At 37.1% G+C, this 24,299-nt stretch overlaps 1 protein-coding gene across 1 annotated transcript in view; it reads left to right on the top strand.

Annotated features, from left to right (window-relative positions):
• LOC107734387 (double-stranded RNA-specific editase B2-like) overlaps positions 1-24,299 on the top strand; it is a 49,895-nt gene that overhangs the window by 9,338 nt on the left and 16,258 nt on the right. The window contains exons 3-4 of the mRNA XM_016546333.1: positions 13,591-13,705; positions 23,071-23,239. Coding sequence (XP_016401819.1) covers positions 13,591-13,705; positions 23,071-23,239 — 284 coding nt within the window. The remainder of the gene's footprint in view (positions 1-13,590; positions 13,706-23,070; positions 23,240-24,299) is intronic.

Raw genomic sequence — 24,299 nt, 5'->3', positions numbered from 1 at the left:
ACAGAAGAAAGTTGCTGGTTTGGAACAACAATGAAATTCACAGGTGAACTTGCCCAAGGCGAGATGCTGCTTTTAGACCCAATGTGTAAAGTCATCTGTGCTTTTATATTCCATCAATATATTTATAATAAAAAAGTCAGACTGTTTTAGTGTGCTGTTCTGAACCCTTTTTAGCCCTTTTTGCCCTTCAAACAACTTCATGACATGTACAGCGCAGGCATTTGCGGTAATCTGGTTTGCCTCAGCAACACGAACAGAGAAATTCCATTTCCTGCATTTCTAAATCGGAGCTTCCCAAGCACTGCTGTGTCACTCAGTATATGCAACACTGACATTCTCAAACCTCACCTCTGCTAATGGAGATCACACTAGTGTACGTACGTACCCCCACGCAGACAGATAAATGAATAATGACAGCTCGTTTTTAGTTGAAGGAGACCAGATTCTCCAAGAGCTCATTTCAGCTCCCTCTGCTGGTGCACTTATGAATTCGCTCACAGACCTATAAAACCATTAAGCTATTTTGGTGCGAGTGGACATGGACATCTCTCCCTGTGCGTGCCTCAGTGACTGCCATGTCAAATTAGGACTTTTCGGTTTTTATACAGTGCCTCTAATGACAGTCATAAGTGTCTGCTCAGTTCAGAGGCCGACACACTGTCTGCAAAAGAATTCCCTGTTCTTCCTCTATCACCACACACACACAGCCATTAACCAGAACTGTAAAACATCCTTTAGTAGAAGAACGCTTTCCCAGAGAGAGCTGGAGGGTGGGTTAGTGAGGTCTGACCATGGCAGTTAACTTTACACATCAGCTAACACCCTCCAATCATGCCGTTGGGACTGCAGAATAGGACTGTAAATCAAAGCAGATGTTGTACAAGCGCGTATTAGGATGCGAAGGTTACGTCTCATAACAATGACACGTCCCTGGGTGATCCACTCAAAGAGAAACAGCGAGTAGTAGTGATAATGTAATTGATTTAGCATGTCGCCCCACCAAATGTAAGGCAGCCTGGTCAAACCAGTGGCTAATGAAGGAAATCTGTGTCGTGAGAGGCCACGGATTGATATGCAGGCTTAATAAATGTCGGACACGATGCGGAACACGTCAGTTCACGGGCTGGAGGTTCTGAGAATGTTGTGTTGTGTTAATACAACGAATTCTGGCTGCCTCAACTACTGAGTGTTATTGGGTGAAGGAATCATTCAGTGCTCTGTGTCCATTGCCATTTCTTCCTTCCATTTCAGTCTCTTCAAATGTTTGTGCCATCCTGTTCACATTCATTCAGGTCTGGGTTGTAGTGCTTGTTAAAATCATTATTGGAGTCATGTTAGGTGGAGCACATTGTTTGAATGATGAATCACGTTATCTGTTTGTTAAATCATGAAGTATTGAATACTGTTTCTGGGTCAAAGCCTTTACTCATTTCAAGTGAGAATACCATCTCAACAGCCATTTATGAACACTATTCATTTATGGTACACATTTAAGCTAAGCGTTTAAAATCACATGCTGTACACTAGAGTCTCCAGGTGCACAGTGTCCCGGACAAAAATATTTTAATGTTTCAGACAAGATGAATCGCTGTCTGGCCTGAGATTTCGCTATGGAGGTAAAGGTTAGGATCATGATCTCTCAGTAGTACTACAGCTTCTGGACCCAAAAATTTTAGCTGTTTCCAGCCACCTATTTTATACGCATTTTGGGATATCGCATAAAAAAAAAAAAAAAAGACACTGGATGGAAACACCAAGATACGGATAAATTCTAAAAATGCGCATAAAAATGTATGGGCTAAATTGAGGCAGTTAAATGTTTTATCTGATAAGAAATAATGTGCAAAAACTACTACACATTTACCAAATAATTTCTCAGTACGCATCAAAAAGTCACATGATTTTGCATGATGGGATGGCATAACTGGACTAACCGGTGGACCGATCGCATTGCACAGCGTCTAAATGTAGTTTTGGTCATTCTGAAATGCCTGAGCCAAAGCTTGTTATCAAAGTGGTTTGGTTTAATTGCCTCCCAGAACTGTCTTACACAACTGCATTCCCAAACAGCAGGCATCCGAAAGCAAGATAACATGACCACCTTTATTGGTTTTGTCGGCACACTCTGAGGTGCAAGTATATTTTTATATACAAAAAAAAAGAACCACACTGGCTTCTCCAAATGTAGCAAATTACCTTTTTCTTAATGATATTTGGTGCCAGTTGACCAGGAAGCTACGATTTTGTTCTCTTCATCTCACTGAATGAAAACGGTGCTTTATTCGCACGTTTAATGCATTATGACAATTTTGCGCACAAGTTAAATTTGCAACTTTGGATGGAACATAGCTAATTTAACCATAGCTAACTCTCTACTATCAGAATAAAGTCTGGTCCACATATGCCGCTTTTCCACTGCATGGTACGGCACGGTACGGCTCGGTAAGGTTCAGAGCTTGATGGGGCGACGCGGAATTAAAACGTTTTTTTAGGAGTCGTGGTAGTAGAGGTGGCGCAACTATAACGACATGTGAATAATCCTGCCCACTCTAAAGCGGTACTGAACTGAGTCATACCATGCAGTGGAAAAGCGCCAGTAGAAGCTTATTTTGGCCGTGCACCACCCACTTATGACAATACAGCAGGGTTTTCTTTAAAAAATGACTAGATTTTTACATGTAAAGTGTTTTTCGTTTCTGCAAATCAGTTGAAGTATTCAATTGGGTGTTTATATAGAAATTTTTCTAAACTTTTTTTTTGTTTTATTATAAGGATACATCTTTATGGAATTTGCGAATATGCTCATTTTAATTAAAACAACAATGCTATTTGTTTGTCGTCATTTTTTCAGGACGTGAACTCTTTGAGATCAGTCTCCTACTTTTATCACTTCATCTTTTATATGATTCTCAGTGGGGGACAATCTTACATGTCAATCCTGTTACCTTAATGGTGTAAAGTAGACAACGAATAACTTGTGGACAGTAAAATAGCAGCATTAAATTATCTTTCTAAAAAGTATTTGTAGCTCTTTCTGACTGTAACTATGATCCTGAAATTTTAAAAAGGCGCTCACAAAGACAGAAAGCTGATTCACACATCAATACGTTCCAACCAAATGACTTACTTGAGGCACTCTGGCTTTACCAATCTCCAACACGGCACAACGCTGCCATTTGACATTTTCCCTTGATTCCTTGTTGACTGTTTAGAATTTAAAAAGAACACCTGAAGCTATGAATCAAATGTCAGGTGTGGCAATGTAGTGGAACTATATCAATACCGAATGATATATGCCCTGCCGGAGGGTTTTTTACAGGGCTAGGATCAGCGCTCAGGAGTGTCCAGATCATTCGACCATGACAGAAAGGGCACTCAATGAAAAGGTTTGGTGCTCTTGCTGTACTCAAGTGTTGGACAATGACATGACTGTTCTTTCTTTTCTCAACAACTGTAATTGCTGAAATGGTCACATACTTTTTCAAACATCATATTTTTTACTCTCTAAAGCTCAGAATTTCAGGCAGGGTTTACTGGTAACCAGGTTTGGCAGCAGATATGGAGGGTCTGTTCAAAGGAAACAGACTGGATTTGAAGTGATGTCTGGGATGGTGCACAGTGTTCTGGCTGGTATCTTCAAGAGAAGCAGAAGTTATGGAGTTGTGATGTTTCTTGTTGATGGTCAGAACATTCTCCCTCAAAGATGACGGCAAAATGCTACTTCACAGGGAGTTTGAATGCATCTCATCTCTGGTAGCACATGAAAGGTGCTTGACTATGCAATATTTGAAGTAGTGCATGTTTTTCCTTTGGTAGGTTGATTTGTTTGGATGCTTTTCTGTTTAATGCCTCATCCTAAACAGTCACAAATCATGCAATGCTTCAAAGCATCGAGTGCCAAGTAATTTTTTCTTTCCAGATTGAAAAATTGCTGTATGAAGCAACAAAATCACAAGCAATAAAAATGTATGTATTTTAATTTTTAAACTATGTAGTGCTAGAGTTTAGACTGTTCACTGCAGTTTAGCTTTTTTTTGTGAACTGGTCAACAGTCCAAAAATTAACTACAGTATAGACCTCAGTTTGTGAGATCGAATGATGTTTGTGAATTGAAGTATCACAAACATCATCTACTTGGGACAAAGTAAAAATCGCAATATAAATCAAACCAGATATCTTTTACTTGATTGCTTATCATAACCAAGTAAAGGTTTAGCATGTTCAATTAGCCCCTGTTGGTCCAGATGCTGTAACTACACAATTTGTTTCTAAAAATAACCTTTGTCCATTGATGGCCATTCAAAGCATGGTGTGTATTTTTTTCAAGAAACATAGTTGCAAGTATTCTATTATATTGTTGTGCATATTTTATTTTTGTAGGGTATTACTTATAATGGATTTATGAAATATGCCATATGAAATGGATTAGATATATGTATTAGATATTCTTGTGGCTCTGAAGCATTTAGTCATGTGGCATTTTCAGCTCAGGCGACTGGTTTTAAAACTTTTTCATGAGTAAAGATTTCATGAATAAAGATGGCAGATTTCGCATTGTACTTTCCGGGGGTTCTGTGCCAGCTAAGCAGCCATCGTTGTGATAAATAGTAATGCTAACATATAGCTTTCTGCAGATATCATATATCTCTCCTTGATCATAACAATCTTGTTTTGTGCATGTCATTTGTTTTGCAGAGCTAGCTGCATTAGCCGCTAGCATTTGCACAGTTTTGGGAGTAATGATGACAGTGTTTTCCGTGGCCTTTCCGTTAGCAGGGCTCTTCACAATCAGGAGTGGATTAATGAGCGATGTGTGAACAGCCCTTATGGTCAGAAGAGGGTCGGCCTGAGAGGCGCTCGTTAAGAGAACATCCCACTTTCCCTCTCTCCGTCAATCTTTCCTCTTCATCTTCCCGTACCTCCTCTGTGTTTCAATCTCCCCCGCTAACTCCCTCACGCTCACAAATTAATTTTGAGGGGCAGGTCATATTATGCTTTTGAAGGAGCCTCTTCCCTGTCGTCTTTATTTGATGCATTATGTATAAAGACCCTGGTGTGTGTTTTACACCCGCTCTGGCATTATTAAGCCATTTTCCCTCTTATCTGTGCTTTTTTTATCTTGACACAAGGGTTAATCAGGTGGGATTGATACTGAGCCTTTAAAACAAGCTCCCTCCTACTGGGGCCTCCGTTTTTTTTTTTTACCACATTTTCCACTCTGCAAACCAGGCCATACACACTGCTGCATACTGCCTGAAGTTTGAGGAAGGGTGGTCACATAGTTTTTAAAAGTAAGTCAGGATCAGTGAAATGTACTGTGGCATCTCTTGGTACACAGATAATGCCAAGTTGAGTGCACATGGAGAGATAATTAAGACCATGCAGGGCAAAACCACCATGGTGCCATGATAGTCTGTGGCGCAGATTGAACTGATCCTAAAAGCTGCTTTCGTATCTGTGTGCCAGGTCTGTACGATCAGATGGCCTCACTGAAGCAGGACAGTTATTGGGCGTCAAACCCTGCAACCTAACTGCACGCATGAAAGCACATACACACAAATGCATGTACTGTACACATGCAATGCACACTCCCTCCTGAACAACATCTGTTTTATACGGCTGCAGAAGTGCATGATGAGTCCATCTGTAATATGATTATGATCCTCACTGCAGGTTTGTTAGTGCGCATCTGCGTTGTGTCCTGGAAAATAACTTTTTTTTTCAGCTTGTTTGGTTGTCAGTGTGTTTATTTGGTAACTGAATCAATTATCATGCTAAGACTATTTCTACTCCTGAATAGTTGGTCCATGTATGCTAACTAGTTAATAGTGAATAGTGAATAATGTTTCCTAATCTAAAGTGTTACCGTAACTTTGCAAGTACACGTCAACTTATTCTACTAACCCTAACCCTAATCCTAACCTATCAGTCTACTAGTACTCTATCAAGAGTTAGTTGACATGTACAGTAGTTGCAAATTCATGAGTTAGGTGACATGTAGTTTCAAAGTCACTTATAGTTAGTAGAATGTCTAAAGTGAACTTTTGTAATGAAGTGTGACTGAACAAAGTGAACTCTGATGTCTTCGCAAAAAGCAGTGAAGGCACCCTAAGGGGATGTGTTCTTTCATTCAAAAATAGCGGGACAGAGTACAATGTAAAGGAATGGAACAGGGATATTGAAATGTTGAAGCTGAACTACTTTTAACTTCATACGGCATCTTAAAAATGCAGTGCTCATGACGTAAGGCACTGAAAAAGACAGTGACTTGTAGAATAGTGATCAGAGGCATCCACTTTGACGTTGATGTGTAGATTTGCCCATATCTTTGTTCTAGTCTAATAGACATCACGTCTCACAATAGTTAGCTTTCATTTTACATTTCATTTTAGAAGCTAAAAATCAGGCCAGTGCTTTATCAGGTCGACTCATTCCTCAATGGACCACCTTCCTGATGGTGGAGGTCATTTGTTCCAAGTCACAAATTTGTCATGATTCCCGTAGGCTATAGGGGTCAGGTGCATTGTCCATCCCTCGGGTTAGGTGACCCAACTCTCCTCCAGAGCGTTGAAGGACCCATATCAAATTTTGGGGCATTGGAAGTCTTACAACAGACAGATGAGAAAGCATTGTTTTTAACGACACCGGTGGCCCGGCCAGGCTGATCTGACTGACAGCTCCCCGCTGATATAGCAGAAAGCATGGCCGGCTGAAAATCTGTCTTGCAGGCTGCAGGGCCATCTGGACCTTCTGCACACTAAAAGGTTGGACACGGTTTGAGGCGACATCACAAAGCTGCACGCAGTTCATTTTAGATGGGTGGGGGCTTCGTCAGCAGTTTCCTCGCTTACCCATTTTGTTCACGCAGAAAGAAAGGAAAACAAACTGTAAAACAACGCAAACAGAAATGAAAGAGCGGGCTCCTTGTAAAGCCAAGGCCGGAGACAGAAACAGTGAGTTTAATAGCATGGGTAACAGAGAACAAACAGGAGTGAAATGTGTGGCACTGGGGTACCTGCCACTTTGAGATTTTCCAAAGCTCCAGGCTTCCAACGGATATTGATTTTCAAAGAACCCACCCTGGGCAGCAGGGTGGAGGATGATATAGCCATGGAAAGACACTATTAAAACTTGGTGAGTGAATTGTTAAATACGTCTATAAAGAAATAGAAGACATGGCCCCATTTCTTTGCAGGCATAGCTGCTCTGTTGGGCCCTGATAAGCCGTGGGGGGAGGTTTCTGGAGAGATGGCTTTCACATGCGCTGTCGTATGATTGGATTCTCTCAAGCTGGAGATTGTAAAGCACAGAGTCATCACAGCCGCACTGCTAGGAAATATATGATGCTTACGTCATACAATGGAAGCAGTTAATTGCAGGACTGTTATCCAGAGTTTGAAGGATGTTGAGATTTATTGACATGGCCTGTACAATAAAAACATAATGATATAAATGCTAATTTCATAATTATGTAAAATTCCTTTGTTGGTATTGTCTATTTTTCGCCACACATCAATGTACGAGTTATGCATTGTACTGTATTGATCCACATTGAATCTGTGCACTTTTTCACATTTTAAATCACCATATATTCAATATGACATTTTGTGCTTTTACCTTAAAAAAAACAAAAAAAAAACAAAGTCGTAAGCAGGGTGCGCTTCTCTGGCAAGTTCTAATACTGTGGAGCTAAATCCCGACCTTCTTCCTGTCTGCTAACTTGGAATCTGAGAGCAGGCAGTGGAATTCTCTGCATAGTTTGTACGCTTTTCCCTGCAGAGGAAATCATGCATTGCCAGGACCCTTTTGTCAGCAAGAAGCCCCCAAGGGATAGATTTCTGGGTCAGGGATCAGTCAAGAAAATTTCCCTGTTGACATTTGTGTTCCTGGCACAATATTGACTTCTGAGGAAAGATGACGGCAGCAGTGCTACTGACATTCTACATTACCTTGGGAATACGAGTTCTGGAAAGAGAATTATAATGAAACCTGTTAAAATGTTGTGCAATTGATGCCTTATTGTAATATAACTAAGATCATTATAACTAAACCTCTACTTAAGCCTAAAAGCCTGTTCACACCAAGGTCGATTACTATAACGATAAAGATAAAGAGTCGATAATGGGTCCACAACTATAAAGGCACAAAGGAACAAACTCACTGAAATCACTTTTAGAACAATTTTTTCAGTTGATCAGTGATAAAAACATTGACAGCCAGTCAGCATCCTGCTTGAAAGAGCTTGGCGTGAAGTCTGTAATGATTTTCAGTTTCAACCAATTTTAAGCTATAAGCTTTAAGAGCTGCTTCAACCCTGCTGGAAAATAAAGCTTGTTTTAGACTGGTTTTAGAGGGGGTTTGACCACTTAGTTAGCTGGTCACTTTGGTCTTAGCTGGTCAGGCTGGGAGACAATCTGACTAATCTGATAAAACCAGTTGAACATCAGCTTGCCCAAGCTGGGAGACCATCTAGACCAGCCAACCAGCATAGGATGGTTTTTGCAGCAGGGAAAACTAAAGAGTGAGGTTTAAGCAAAGATACTTGATAGGTGTAACATCATTTTTGACAGTTAATGTTAGAGACCTTGATATTATAGAAATTCCTTTTGATTATTTTACATAATATATCATAATGTAAGTACCAAAGCAGACCCAGGTTGAGTGAAAATGGAATTATTAGTAGTTACAAGAGGTAGAACACCATGGTTGAAACTAAATATAGCAGGACTTGTTTTAGTGCAGTGTGGTCAACACAAAATCTCTAGCAATGTGCCAGAGACTAAATCACAATTTTCAATTCCTTTTCATGGCCTCTTTTAAGGTATTAGAGTCCATTTGAGTGCTCTAAATATTTTATTCCTGCCTTTGATAACTAATTTCAGTCCATTACCTGCAAGAGTTTTCCCTTTTGCGAATCAGCGTGACATTATTCTGCATTCAGATTTGTGAATACAGATTTATGCAAAAGACTTCATTATTGTGGCATATCTTCAAAAGGAATCAAATGATTTGATTGCCATTAATGGTTCTTGTTGAGACAAGTCTTTGAAATTTAAAAGCTTATAATGTGCTATTGGCATGTAGCAAACAAAAGACAGAAGCCACTTAATTTCCCTGAAATGGCCAACGCTGGGGCTTATTTTCTCTCCATTTATCTCTTTCTCTTTGTTTCTTTCCTTCCATCTCATATATACCCTCTACCTCCTTTGTGTGTTTGATTGTGTTTGTTTATTAGTGGTGCTGCACATCAAGCATCACGATTACTGTTGCTCAAGTAACCCTTAGTATTAAACCTTGTCCCATTACAACGGACATAATCAATACCTCAAATCATGTGACTTATATGGTGATGTTACCCAGATTTACCTAGCCTTATCACCAAATGACTACAGCCCCATTGACTCCCTCTGCCATTGATGAAATATCTATGATTTCAACTACCAAAGCAACCACACTAAAAACTAAAACAAAAACACAAAAAAAAACAGAACACCCTAAAAACTGCATAGCAACCAGTTGAGATCCACATAGAACATCTCGGAGACACCATAACACCATCCTAGCAACCTCCCTGAACACAATAACAACACCCCAACAATCATATAGCAATGCCTCTAACAACCATTAACAACTAGTGATGCACCGAAATGAAAATTCTGGGCCGAAACCGAAAATTCTGGATGCACTTGGCCGAAAACCAAAACTGAAACTGAAAATGCTTTTTAAGAATTATTTATTATTTTATGAAATAATATAAAATAATTTTGTAAGACTTTTTAATTTAACTCAGTACTTTTAATTATTCTGAATATAAAAAATACAAGCCGATAAAATAACCACACTTTTATTGAAAGTAAAACAATAAAATTGGATTGAAAATATATTAATTTTAAATATCAATTTTTTATTTTTTATTCAATCCTATGCAACAGAAACAGATTTAACAGATTTTTTTTTTAATTGTCCAAATAATTTATAGCCTTACAAGGCTATTATTATCAGAGCATGTGAGCAGAGCATAGCATCACGAGAGGGTAGCGTCATTTTACCAGCGTTGCCCAGTACACTGCCATGCAAAGGAAAAAGACTTTAACTTCGATTTATGTCGAAAATTAGTTATTGATATTTCTGGGACATTCAAGACATCCTTTATCATGTGCATAAGTATCTTGAGTCGTCTCAACCGTAACTTCAAAAAGCCCCGGAGAAACCAAGGCATAACACCGTATAACACCAGTTACGGCTCTTTCACTTTGTTTGGAACGCTCAAATTGAGTTACGGCGTTCTGCCTTTGTTTAGCCGTGCGTCAAAATGAAGTTACGGTGCCGGTTTGGAGTTATACGGTGTTCTGCCTTTTTTTCACTTAGATCACCTTAGCAACAAAGCAGCCTGAGCTAACCATCCAGCACACCCTAACAACTCCATAGCAACAAGCTGAGATCCACAAAACATCTTAGAGACCACATTACACCAACTTAGTAACCACATAGCAACCTCTCCGAACACCCTAACAACAGAAGAACAAAAAATAAAAAGAATAAAACACACAGAATGCCTTAGCACAGTATACCAGTGCCCTAGCAACTAACTAGAGCTCCCTAGCAACCACATAGCAACACACTAAAAACACTTAGATCACCTTAGCAATAAATAAGCAGCCTGAGTAACCACCCAAAACACCTTAACAACTGCATAGAAACAAGCTGAGATCCACTCAGAACATCTTAGATACCACATAGCAACCTCCCTGAACAACCTAGCAACATCACAACATGTTAAAAACCACACAGAACACCTTAAAACTATATACCAGTGCCCTAGCAACTAACCAGGGCTCCTAGCAACCACACAACAACTGCAACAGCAACTCCAGCAGCCACACAGCAACTATCACCTTAGCAACTGCATAGCAACATAGCCTAACCTCACAAATACCCTAGCAACCACATAGCAATGCCTGAGTAACTACCTGGAACACCCTAAAAACTGCATAACACTCAGGCCTTCTTAGAGACCACGTAGCAACAGTCTAGCAACCATTCAGAACACCCTATCAACACCCTAGAAACCACCAAGAACACCACAGCAATAGCATAGCAACAAAACACCCTAGCAACTGAATAGCAATATGCTGAAAACCACACAGATCGCCCAAGAAACTACATAGTCGATCTTTATATTGGGTTTATAATAATAAAAACCAACACAAGCGCTGTAGGCAATGCAAGGCAAGTTTATTTATATAGCACATTTCATACACAATGGTAATTCAAAGTGCTTTACATAAAAGAAAAGAAAATAATAATAAAAAAGTAACCACAACAATAAAACAAGGAATTTAAAAACTTTGAAAATGATTTAAAAATTGATTTAAGAGGTTTAAAATGAATTTAAAACAGTTAAGAATAGAAAATGATTGTACATAAAATATAGTGCAATCAGTTCGGACCGTGCAGATAGATACATATCTATGGTCTACACTGGATGCGGCGCGGCACGACACGACAAATCCCCGACAGAAAACTGCTGCTGCGTTCTATTCATGACATATTGACACAAATTTCAAATGATTTTCAACGGTCGCTTTGTCGCATCCAGAGTACTAGACAGACTTTAGCTGTTGCGGTGCAGACACAGTGTTACTCACCTATCGAGAAGAAACGAAGCAACCTCGGCGTCCGATCGCAGGCCTTCCGCTCCTTGAGTTCTCTCCAGCGCTGGAAAGCTGATCCGATATTTACACGGGTTCTTGCCTTAAGCTTTCTTTTGTTCCGCAGACGTTTTCCTCTTTTGTTTTTTTATCTGCCATCTCTATCTTTCTGTCGCTCCTATGAAATAGCATATGTATTTTTGTGCTTTTCTGCTAAAGGTCATTCAGGGTCCACAGACAGGCACATGCCTGTTCTGTTATGACTGTTCTCCAATCAGATCATCAATTGCTACATACTGTGAACATCCTCCGTAAAGAGGTGCATCTGTTTTTGCCCTCTGAGCGCTTTGCCTCCATTTTATTTCACCAGACGTCTGGCCGACCCCTCAGAAGTCATAATTATCATCTGGCACTGTGTGTGTATGTACTGTATGAGTATGTGTTTGCCTCCATAAGCCACTAATTGACACAAACAGCAACATAATATCATCAGTTGTGGATGTGGTGTTAAAAATCCACTCGCACAGGTTCAGGAACAGCTCTATGGGCAGGATGGGCCGAAGCCCGTCTGGTGAATGCAAACGCAGGGTCCAGGTTATTTTTCAGCCTGGCAGCCTGAACCCTGAGCTCAGAGCGATGGACAGATGGTCCATTTGAGACGCCACCAAACTAATCACGCTGTTCCATTAGTGAAAGTGTCTCAGATAAACGGCTGACCATGAGCACGCCCGTGGTCTCTTCTCCTTCCAATTACTTTACTGATGGCCAGTATTTTGACACAAATTAATTGGGTCACCATGTTGGTGTGAGGAAAAAAAAAAATGCCACGGGCAAAGTCATTGTGTGATCATGAAATAGCAAAGCTGTTCGCTGAATTTAATTGATTTGAAATGAAATATGCATGATATATATGATTTATGGCATGTAAAATCTCTATTGTGCAACATCCTGTCTGTATCAAGTTATTTCTAATCTTAATGTAACAGTTGTTTTATTTTATTACTTAACAGAGTATTAATTGTTGTAACATGTAACAATGTTGAGACATTTAATATTTTTTTAATAAAACAATTTCATATATTTTATTATATATTTTTCAAGTTTTGTATATTCTTTGAAACTGTGAAACAAAATAATTAATGAAAAGGGGGCATGCAAATATTGTAATGAATAAATAGTTTTAATTTATAACATTTTATAATGTAATAATAATGTATAATATAAATGTATAATAAAATAATGTATAATGTAAAATTTGATCATATTTAACAGATTAATATTATTACATGCATTAATATAATATAATATAATATAATATAATAGTTTGATGTGCAATTTAAATTCTGCTTCAGAATTGAACATATTTAACAGATTAATATTATTACATGCATTAATATAATATAATATAATATAATATAATATAATATAATATAATAGTTTGATATGCAATTTAAATTCTGCTTCAGAATTGAATTTTTTAATGGAAAACCCTGGGTTTAATTTTTTGTATTTATTTTTAATTCTTTTTTTTAATACATTCACATTCAAATTTAAATAACCTACTTTTCTGGAAAAACTCTACAATAGTTTTAATTTTTAACATTTTTATAATGTGATGTTTAAAAGATTATGCTATAATCTAATCTAATTATAATATAATATAATATAATAGTTTTTGTGCAATTTAAATTATGCTTCAGAATGCAATTTTTTATGGAAATATTATTCATATTTTTTCAAATGCATTCACATTTGAATTTACATCACCTACTGATCTGAAAAATTCTACAATGTTTGCTGCTTAAAATTATTATTGTAAGTTTCTAACCATTGTTTTCAGTACTGTATGGTGTCAAGATATGGTACACGAACATCGTCCATATGAACATATATTTTTAATAAGGCAACAAACTTACCAATAACCTGTTGTGAATTGCAGGAGTTTGCAGATGCAATATTCCACCTGGTGCGAGAAAAATACACAGAGCTGGCCGGCTGCTCCTCACTGCTGCACGCACGTCACAAAGGCCTAGCGGGCATCGTCATGACCAGAGGTATGGCATCATTTCAATCGGCCTATGAATTATTTAAGAAGTTCAATAAGGGGAGAGAAAGCACCTCTAAGTCTCTGTGTGTCCTATGAGTGTGGAGCTTTGGATGAAATATTTAGTACTTTATCACCTGTGAAAACGCAACAGACAAAGATGCACATATATCAGAATGGAGTCAAAGAGCAGATGAAGAATAGACTATAATGATTTACAGGCAATGACGTCTTGCTTTTTCTTCTTTAGAACAATATTAAAGGTGATGTGTGCAATATTTCCAGAAGTTAAAATACTTTCCCTTATCCCAGATTGATATTCAGTGTGAACTATTAGTCTTTCATAGGCTGATTCCCCTGATAGGTGTGAACACTGTGGCTCTGTTTTTAGATTAAGCATCCAACCATCCTGGCATAGCAACAGATCAACCAATGACGTGGGTTTGGGGTCTGTGAGAAAAGAAAAAACTTGATTTGTTTGGATGACTGTGAAAAACTCACTTTACCAGTACGTTGCTATGCGGTTGCTAGGGTGGTTGAAAAGGCATCTGTAGGTTGTTGTTGTTAGGGTGTTGTAGGCGGTGTTTTGGGTGGTTGCTTTTATCCACCAGATGAAAATCACAATGCTGGCAAAGTATTATTCAGTCCATAGACCAAATGGTGTGGGACAAGTTACGTGCCAAAGTTTAATATTTATTAATGTCTAATTTCTGTGATCAATTTCTGCTGTTTAACATTTTTTACATAAAAGGCACAGCTAAATGTGACATTTATTATAATGGGTTTATGTGAATATCGTTTTAAGTTTACTTCAGTTAAAAGTTGTTAATGTTCTGTAATTGGTAATAAATGATAGATAAAATCAATATGATAATTTCAGTAATTCTGTAATGTTGAATGGCTATAATTATATTTTATCTTATTAATAGAGGCATTTACTTAGTAAAAAGATGCAATTAAACAAATATTTAAAACTGAAAGTTAAAAAACTGTCTTTGTTGTTTCCACATAAATTTGGAGATTCAGTTTGAAAATGTATTATGATTACAATTTTGAATGTTTTGTGCCATTGATTATGATTAATTGCATAAATTGATTACTTTTTAATTAACTTTTTTTTTTTTCCAATTGATCGACAGCCCTAATATTTAGGGTTAACTAAAATTAAAACAATGTAAAAATGTTGTTACTTGAAATAAATAAATGTTAACACAAATAAATTAAAAATAAAATCTAAAATCAAATATATGAAAAACTTTTTTCTGACTAAAAAACGTTCTCTTTTCCTAAACTATATATATATATATATATAAGCAAAATACTAAAAATGACTATAAACTATGATAGTATCTCAATGACTCTAAAATAACACTGTTACAAATCACTAACACCCCAGTATAGCAATACTTAAAAATTCAATACAAAAATAATAGTGATACTTGCCTTGCCTATATTTATCGGTGTATTGTTGCTAAAATATACAGTATATCCCACGATTATTAATGAAAACAGCTCAGTTGCCGAGCAGTGACAGGTTGATGTGATGTTTCGGTGTGTTTGTGTAAGACCCAGCTGCAGGCTTTCAGGAGTCATTGCAGGATCCGTATCAAGTTTTTCTTTTGAAGACCACAGCTCATCAATTTAGACTTCCGTAAGATCTGACCTAATCCCTGTCCTCGCTGCTCTGTCTCGCTCTCCTTCTCTCCTTCCCGCTCTGTCTGCCTCACAGTAATTGCGGAGCATGTTTATTAAGACTGTTATCTTCAAAGATCCAGACATCGGTGCCCAAGAATTTGTGGCTGGTGAGCAGACACGCAAACTTGACAGAAACACTGGGGGTTCTGTTCACTGCTCTTTGAGCATCTATTGAATCTTTTAGACTGGTACGAGCACCGGTGGAATATTAATGCGGGTCCAACTTTGAACTGCGGGACTTTCACAGAGGGAGTCGTAACCTGAGCGAGAGTGCTCCTCACAGGACTCTTATTGGATTATTTCATCTGCTAACGTAAAAGAAACAGACACCGCTTGAATCAGATGGTGTGAATAATCTTATTTCAACCAGGCACGGTGTGGATGCTGGGATACAGGGGTTTGAAGATCAGATGCAGTTGAAGGGCTGGTTAAGGGAACCAGACGTGTCTACTTCCATTTGGAGAACAGATGATTGTGTTTAGAGCAGTTTGGGAGTGGAAAGAAAAAAAATTCCTGTGGTGAAAAAAAAATGCATATTAATCTCAACCAAGGTTCTGAAAGGTTTTATTCTTAAAGGGGTCATATGATGCTGCTAAAAAGAACATTATTTTGTGTATTTGGTGTAATGAAATGTGTTTATGCGGACATGGCGGCAGTGGCAACAATACTACAGCGAGAATAAAAGTTATGCTTTCTTTCTTTGCGTGAACATTTGGGCGGTGTTATGCAAATCTTCCCACATAGTGAGGTAGGTATGTGGGGGCGTGTTCGAACGAGCCGTTTTAGGTAGGTGTGGCTAACTCTTAACTTTTATAAAGAATATCTCTTTGGATTTGAGACTTTAGTCTTTGCAACTTTACAGATCTTCTTTATGCACCAAGAGCTTGTAACACTCTAAAGAGAAAGGAAAAAATGAAATCGCATCATATGACCCCTTTAAAATGAGGTTATGTATAGTTATGTATACAACAATATGTTACTCCCTGGTCAGCATTTGCCAATTCATAAATCACAGTGCTTTTCCTAGATATTCATGTAAATGCAACTTTTACAACTTTAAAGTACAACTTTTTAAACAGTTCAATGCAAAAAAAAAAAAAAAAAAAGTAACTTAACTTAAAGTAAGTGTTTGTGCTGATTTAAAATTTCAAGTTTAGTCAACTTGAAATGTTAAATTGTACTAAGGGACTACTTGGATATTTGAGTTGACTAAACTTAAAATTTTAAGGCAAGCACTTACTCTTTTAACTTGAAACAATTGTTTTTAAGTTTAAGTTTTGAACACAAGTAATGGTTCTTTTTTTTGTAGTCCACAACAAGGATATTATAATTAATTATAATTAACTTAACTATAATTATCTAAAAGCATTTTCCATTTTACTTACTTGAAATAAATAATGAGTGAAATGAAGTAAAATAAATTAAATGAATTTGTGCATTTCTCATTTTAATTAAGTTTAAATTGATATACTAAAATAAAACTAAAACTGTGATAAAAATGAAAAAAAAAAAATATATATATATATATAAATGACAAAAACACACAACAAAATTACTAAAACTTTAACTAAAATTAGAATTAAAATGGGGGGAGGGAATCAGATTCTATATTTGACAATGATAATACTTATTTAGTGTCTTTTTGTAGATAAAGCTCATTCTCTAAGCATATAATTTTACATAAGCGTGCCATATTTGCTCAAAGGTTTCCATTTCAGTGGGAATTATCTCTGGAAAATAGTTTGTAATGGTGATGATGTGCACCGTTTTGACCTTATTTAATATTCAGACATTTTATCATGCAAGAGCAACTTGTAAAGGATCAATTCATGAGCCTCTTTATTCCTAATGGAATGCAAATGACTTGGTAGACGATGACCTCGGCCATTTGCTTTACCCCTAAAGAAAATAAGTTTAATGCAAATTCATCGATTTTCATAAATAATCGCTTTCTCTATTTTAAAAAAAAAATAAAAAATACAGTGTCCTTTCTAGCCAATCCAATATGGCCTTTCCTAGACCTCCCAAAGCAGAGGATGCATAAAACCCCATCTAATGATTCATTATGATTTGATGGCCTCATAAAGGAGCTGATGAACTGCATTATTTCCTTGTTTTGTGAAACAAAACTCATTTAGGAAATGCGGGGCTAACGATGCTTGTTAAACTCATATCAGTATATGGGCTTTCCCCTGACAGACCTCCGCTAGAGTGACCCATGTGCTGATTGATAGTGTCTTGCACAGACAGTGGTTGTGTTCACAGTGGAATACTCACTCACCACTTACTGAATACTGCACTGAATACACCACTTTCCACGAAGAGGTACAATCTGGAGTCTCATGACAGTAAAGCAGTGTCTGTTGTAGTCTTGTCTCTGCGTCTGTATTTTTGTTAAATTATAAGAATCGTGTTGCCTGTTGCTATTACAAGAATTCTTGTTGCTTTTTTCATATATCAAGTTCACAATTTTATGTAGTCTGCTATTCTGCCATAAAGATCTCGCTGATTTACATTACAAGTGATCAGAATTTAATCATACTCTTTGGACATATAAATAATAGTGACTGCAATTTTTCTGGATAAAATTGCTGATGCAAATATATATATACACTGAACAAAATTATAAACGCAACACTTTTGTTTAGTCTTAGATCTTTGAGTTCAGCTCATGAAAAATGGGGGCAAAAACAAAAGTGTTGCGTTTATGATTTTGTTCAGTGTATATAAATTATTTTATCTCCTTGATTATGAGCTCATACTACATAAAAGACTTATGCCTCAAATATGAAACAAAAAAAAAAACATATGAAAACTTTTTTTGGAATATGTTGTTTAAAGTTTCAATAAACAGTCACGTTTAAAAAGAACACAAATATTTTTCTGACCTAAATTTTAAAAAAAAGAAATGTAAAGTTTACTCACCAGGTCATCCAAGATCTAGATGAGTTTGTTTCTTCATCAGATTTGGAGAAATGTAGCATTACATCACTTGCTCACCAATGGATGCTCTGCAGTGAATGGGTGCCGTCAGAATGAGAGTCCAAACAGCTGATAAAAACCTCACAATAATCCACAAGTAATACACACCGCTCCAGTCCATCAGTTAACATCTTGTGAAGTGAAAAGCTGCATATTTTTTTAAGATGTCTAAGATGTTTTTACCTGTCTAAACTGTCACTTCCTGCCAAAATATGAGTCCATAATAATCCTTCCTCCAGTAAAAAAAAGTCTTCTCACATCAAAAATCACCTAAATATTTGTTTAGAACTGTTTTAGCTTGTAAATGATACCTCATCCGTGCTTCTTTCTCTCCTGATTCAAATGAGATGACTTTTTTCACTAGAGAATGCAATATTATGGATAGAGAACTCTTATTTCAGCCGAAAGCAATGGTTTGAAGTTAAAAATGTCTTATTGATGGATTTGTTTCTTACAAACTTGCAGCTTTTCGCTTCACAGGACACTAACTGATGGGTTGTAGTGGTGTGGATTACTTGTGGATTATTGTGATGTTTTTATCAGCTGTTTGGACTCTCATTCTGACGGCACCCATTCACTGCAGAGGATCCATTGCTGAGCAAGTGATGCAATGCTACATTTCTCCAAATCTGTTCCGATGAAGAAACTAAATGTTCAGCAAGTGTTTTTTTTTTTTTGGTGAACTATTTTTAAAGCACGTATAGCGTGCTGTGAGTTCCTGTAGTGCATGTCTTTTCGCACACTTGCCTTTGATACTGTGATGCTCTCTTTCCTGTTCTTTACACAGCGGTCTGCTGAAGGGTAAAGAGAACGGCAGTCATGTTCACATCCAGGGTGTTTGCTTTTGTACCCACCTCACTGGCACAATGTGCTTTCTCAGAGATGTTGATGATTATTGCTCTTCTAAAAGCAGCAGTGCCCACAGGCCTCACCACCCCCTCACACCGAGAGAAGAGCCTTTACAACAATTTCATGCCGATACAGAGAGAAATTACTACACACTCTCTTTTCTTTCTCTCTGCCATCGCCAGATTGATCTAAACTATCATTAAATGGAACAGCATGGAGAGAACAGGCTGGGAGGGTGAGGTGGTTGGGGCCTTTTAACTTACATATTTTTATAAAGTGTTTTTGCTTTTGGGGATTGTTGAATAAAGATGCCTGAACACAAAACCTGGGCATGCTGGGTCCCTGCTGTGCACTGTACCAGTGCATGCTGGGATAGATCAGGTAAGGCAGGTGGAGACTGAAGCAGAACCAGCCGGCATTTGTCTTCAGAGGAACATTTGGGACGTTTGAGTTCATATAATGGTGTGCGAAAAGAAGACCATAACTCACTGTAATGGTTTTGTGCTGGGCAGCTGCATTGCTTTCCTCAAGGATTTATTTTTCCTGGAGTACCGGGAATCTCTTTTCCCTCTCTGCATGTTACATGCAACAATAATGCTGTCATTATTGTCAAAAATATGCTGTAATGCTTTATTTATTAGGAATGTGTTCTCACACAAATTAAAATTCTGTCAGCAAGGAGATATTTTGAAGAATGTTAATGAAATTTTTTCCATAAAAATGAATTGCAATGTGGACAAATAAAAATGACAAATAAAGCACATATTTTTTATATTTTGTAATTGATTACATATTTATATCATGCAATAAAGCTGAATTTTCAGCATCATTACTCCAGTCTTCAGTGTTAAATGCATCCTTGCTGAATAAAATTAACTTCTTAAAAAATCTGATTACAAGCTTTTGAATTGTGATTATGTAAATCTTAAGTTAGAATTTGCATTCAGAAACATACATACATAAATAATACAGGAAGTGATATCAAAAAGGCCAATAAGTCTCTTAAAACAGCAGACAATTTTAACTTTTTTATGACAAGACAGGGTGGTGCAATTCTGCAATTATTTATGATATTCGATATTTATGATACATTTTTTTTTGAAAAATAGATTTAAAACCTCCCATGTATTCACAGTTTAAGAAATATATATGGTGTTTTATATGGATGTTTTCTTGCTTTCTTTCTTTCTTTCTTTCTTTCTTTCTTTCTTTCTTTATTTTTGCTCGATATCCCCGAGCTCATGGACACTCTGCTAAAGTTCTCTTTTTTTGTTGTTTTCCAGAAGAAAGTAAGGCATATGTCCTTGGAATGCCGTGAGGTTGAATAAATGCTTGACAGAATATGAGTTTATGAATGAAATAACCTTTAAACTCACAGTTTATATGAATACATGCAAGTGTTTCACAGTTAGAACGTCCAGTAAACCTCATTTCAACAAGTATGAAAAAATGAGCTATTGACCGCTTCGATCTGGACTTATGGTTCCGTAAGACCCAGTCTCTCTTTTTCTGACTCGCGTTTCATCTATTTCTCCTCTTCTCACGGTCTCTCGTCTCTCTCTCTCTTGGTTCAGCCAGCAATGAAAGGTGGAAGAATGGATTTCAAAGGCTATGCCTTTAACCCCACCTCAATATTAGTTTTTATTATTGTTATTGCCAGCCAGCCACGCTGGTGGTGGCCGGGCCACGGCGTGCAATTCCGTCTGGGCCCCGACTGATAAAAGCTCATATGTTGCCTCTAGCCTGCAGGTCTACATGAGTCAGTGAACACTACATTTTTGAAGCGATGGGGAGATATATATTTTTTTCCAGCACATAGAGCTTTATGGTTAAGCACCAGAAATCCCAGCGAAGCCTGTGTCCTCCTGCCAGGGCCGTATCGTGTCCGAGCAGCTGTGAGACAGGTACAGTGGGCCGTGGCAGGTGGAGATGCTTTGTGCCGGGGTTGTGGGTTTCGTCTCGCTGTGGCTGATGAAAATGTCACAGAAAAGCTTTGTGCACTGATGACCAGCGCGGCCGCAGCAAGTTAGGAGTTACTCGTCCTTGTGTAAAGAACATCAGCAAAGAACAGCTTTTATTGTGGACTACAGCAGAATGTATAGTTGTATCTGTCTTGATAAAAACCTTGTGCATGCTGCTTTTTAAAAAAAATGTTACGTCATATTTTATTTTTTTGTATTTTTCTTCCACCAAAAATGGTTACAATTTGGTTTTACGTGATCATTTTTTAATTTTCTCTCTGTCCCTGAAGCCTTGATGCAAGTATACAAATACAGATGACGAATGCTTGGCCAATATAAATACAGAATACAGTAAAAAAAAATACAAAAATAAATACATTTAAAATAACTGTTTTCGATTTAAATATTTTATAAAATTTGAATTTATTGCTGTGATCAAAGCTGAATTTTCAGCATCATTACTCCAGTCTTCAGTGTCACAAGATCCTTCAGAAATCATCCTAATATGCTGATTTGATGTTGATTTGATGCAGAACCTTTATTAATATCAGTATTGAAAACAGTTGTGCTGCTCAATTTTTCTGTGGAATACATTACATTTTTTCTTTAATAAAGAAAAAAGTTCAAAAGTACAGCATTTATTTGAAATGGCTATCTTTTGTAACATTATAAATATCTTTACTGTCACTTTTGATCCATTTAATGCATCCTTAATTTCTTTAAAAAAAAAAAAAAACTTCCTGACCCTAAACTTTAGTGCCTCTTAGAATTAATAATTTTCTCTCAGAAATTGCTAATAAATTTCACAAATAATTACGAAGTAGACAGATTGAAATAGCATTTTCTTGTCAAATTTGCTCCAGTAATCTTTGTTTTATTTACAATTTTTTTATTTTTTTATTTATTTATTTAAACAGTTTACTTTTAAGACATCTGTACGTAAATGACCTCTGTTATGACTGGCTAATGGTTCTTCACATGTTCAATTTAGGACAACACTAGGCCTGTTCACACCAAGAATGATAACGATAAATAAGCTTTAATAATCATTTAAATTCTGGAAGTTCACACCATAACGATCTAGAATGGAATCACTTTCAGTACGATTTTTTCTAGCTGATGATTGATAAAAACATTGACATCCAATCAGAATCCATCCTTCATTAACTGGCTTGTGCATTTAATGTTTCAGATGACAAAACTGCTGTATGCGCTTATAATAAACAGAATATTATCTTTCATTGGTGTGGACGCTAATATAGTTATCGCTATAGTTATCTATCGTTCTTGGTGTGAACGGGCCTATGTTTGCTCTCTGATCCAATATTATGAAGCTGTCATATGTGTTTGTGTGTTTCTGCTCATCAGGTCTGGATCTGAGACAGGCCCAAGTGGTGGCGCTATCGACTGGCACTAAATGCATTAATGGAGAATATATCAGTGACCAGGGTCTGGCGGTCAACGATTGTCACGCTGAAATCTCCACCAGACGAGCCCTGCTGCGGTTCCTGTACTCTCAACGGAGATATAAAGTTGGAACTGTAAGATTTAAAGTCACACGCAGATATATAAAATTATATTAATAAATTCACATTTGTGAGATATTAAGTAACATCGTGTTTAAAGTGACATTGTGAGTCGTAAAGTTGCAATTTCGAGAAACAGTCACAGTTTTGAGATTTAAAGTCGCATTGCGAGATATAAAGCTATATTATTAGAGTTATAATGACACAGTTGTGCGATATAAAGTAACATTGTAACAAAAGCCACATTGTGAGATGTAAAGTTGCAATTAAGAGAAACAAAACGATATATAAAGCAGTGGCGAGCAGTGACTTTTTAGGCTTTTAGGACACTCAAAAGGGATCACACTGTTTCTGCTCATCAGGTCTGGATCTGAGACAGGCCCAAGTGGTGGCGCTATCGACTGGCACTAAATGCATTAATGGAGAATATATCAGTGACCAGGGTCTGGCGGTCAACGATTGTCACGCTGAAATCTCCACCAGACGAGCCCTGCTGCGGTTCCTGTACTCTCAACTAGAGTTACACCTCAGGTAAATGACACACATTTACATTTTATTATTTATACATAAAGTCTACATAATTATGAGCACTAACCCAAACCCTACCCCTATGCCGTAAAGAAAACACTTCTTTTATTTATGAGTCATTTTATTTATGAGTGATTTTGTCCTTGTGAGGATGCTCCCAATGGGAGGGTTTGTCAGATTTAGCTAACTTCTGAAGACAAACTTGTACCCAATGCAAGATGAATAAACCCAACACACACACACACACACACACACACACAAAATACAGTAGCTTCACTGTGTAAATTGCAAAATTATGATGCACGAAGCAAAATAGATTGTACTTTTCAAAGAAACAGCTTTAAAAAAATGACATGAGGAATGAAAAATAACTGCATGCAAGAGAACAGCATGATGTATAGATGCACAAATGAAGTGATTTATTATGATTATGATTATTATGATTTATTATGATGCATTAAGTTTGCCTAAAACACATTAAAGGAATATTCCGGGTTTAGTTAAACTCTGTAAGCATGTGAAGCATGTTCAAATACAACAGAAAACAACTTCAACTTGTCTATCGGTTTGTAAAAAGAAGCAAAATCTCATTTATGGTAATGCACTTACATTGGAAGACAAGTAGAAATGTGCAGCTTGTATTTTTTTGCTATAACACTTTTTTTCTGCACAAAAAAAAATGTTACCTTGCTACCTTATTTGTAAATGAAATTCATCTCCAATCCTTCTTCTGTCGTTTCAAGTTTATCCATTATTCGAATCCAAGAAAAATATAGCTGGTTTTCCAAGTAAAAACCGCCAAATAACGTTTACACGTAGTTACGTTATGATACGTAATCAGAGGGTGGGGAGATGGGGGTGGGGGGGATTCCCCCGCTCTATATGTCTCTGCATCTGCTACATTATTTTTTTATTCGCAGTGAATAGGAGTTAAAACTCCCACCCGGGTGATACTACTCCAATAACAGACCATGCAAAATACCAAAAAATATTTAAAATATTGCAAAGTAACGTTGCAACCTTGCAAACAATAATAAAATCAGAGAAGGACTTTAACTGTAAG

This window comes from Sinocyclocheilus rhinocerous, unplaced genomic scaffold (genome assembly GCF_001515625.1).
Source record: "Sinocyclocheilus rhinocerous isolate Xijiao unplaced genomic scaffold, SAMN03320098_v1.1 scaffold940, whole genome shotgun sequence".
Taxonomy (NCBI): domain Eukaryota; kingdom Metazoa; phylum Chordata; class Actinopteri; order Cypriniformes; family Cyprinidae; genus Sinocyclocheilus; species Sinocyclocheilus rhinocerous.
This window is presented reverse-complemented; position numbering and strand designations above follow the sequence as displayed.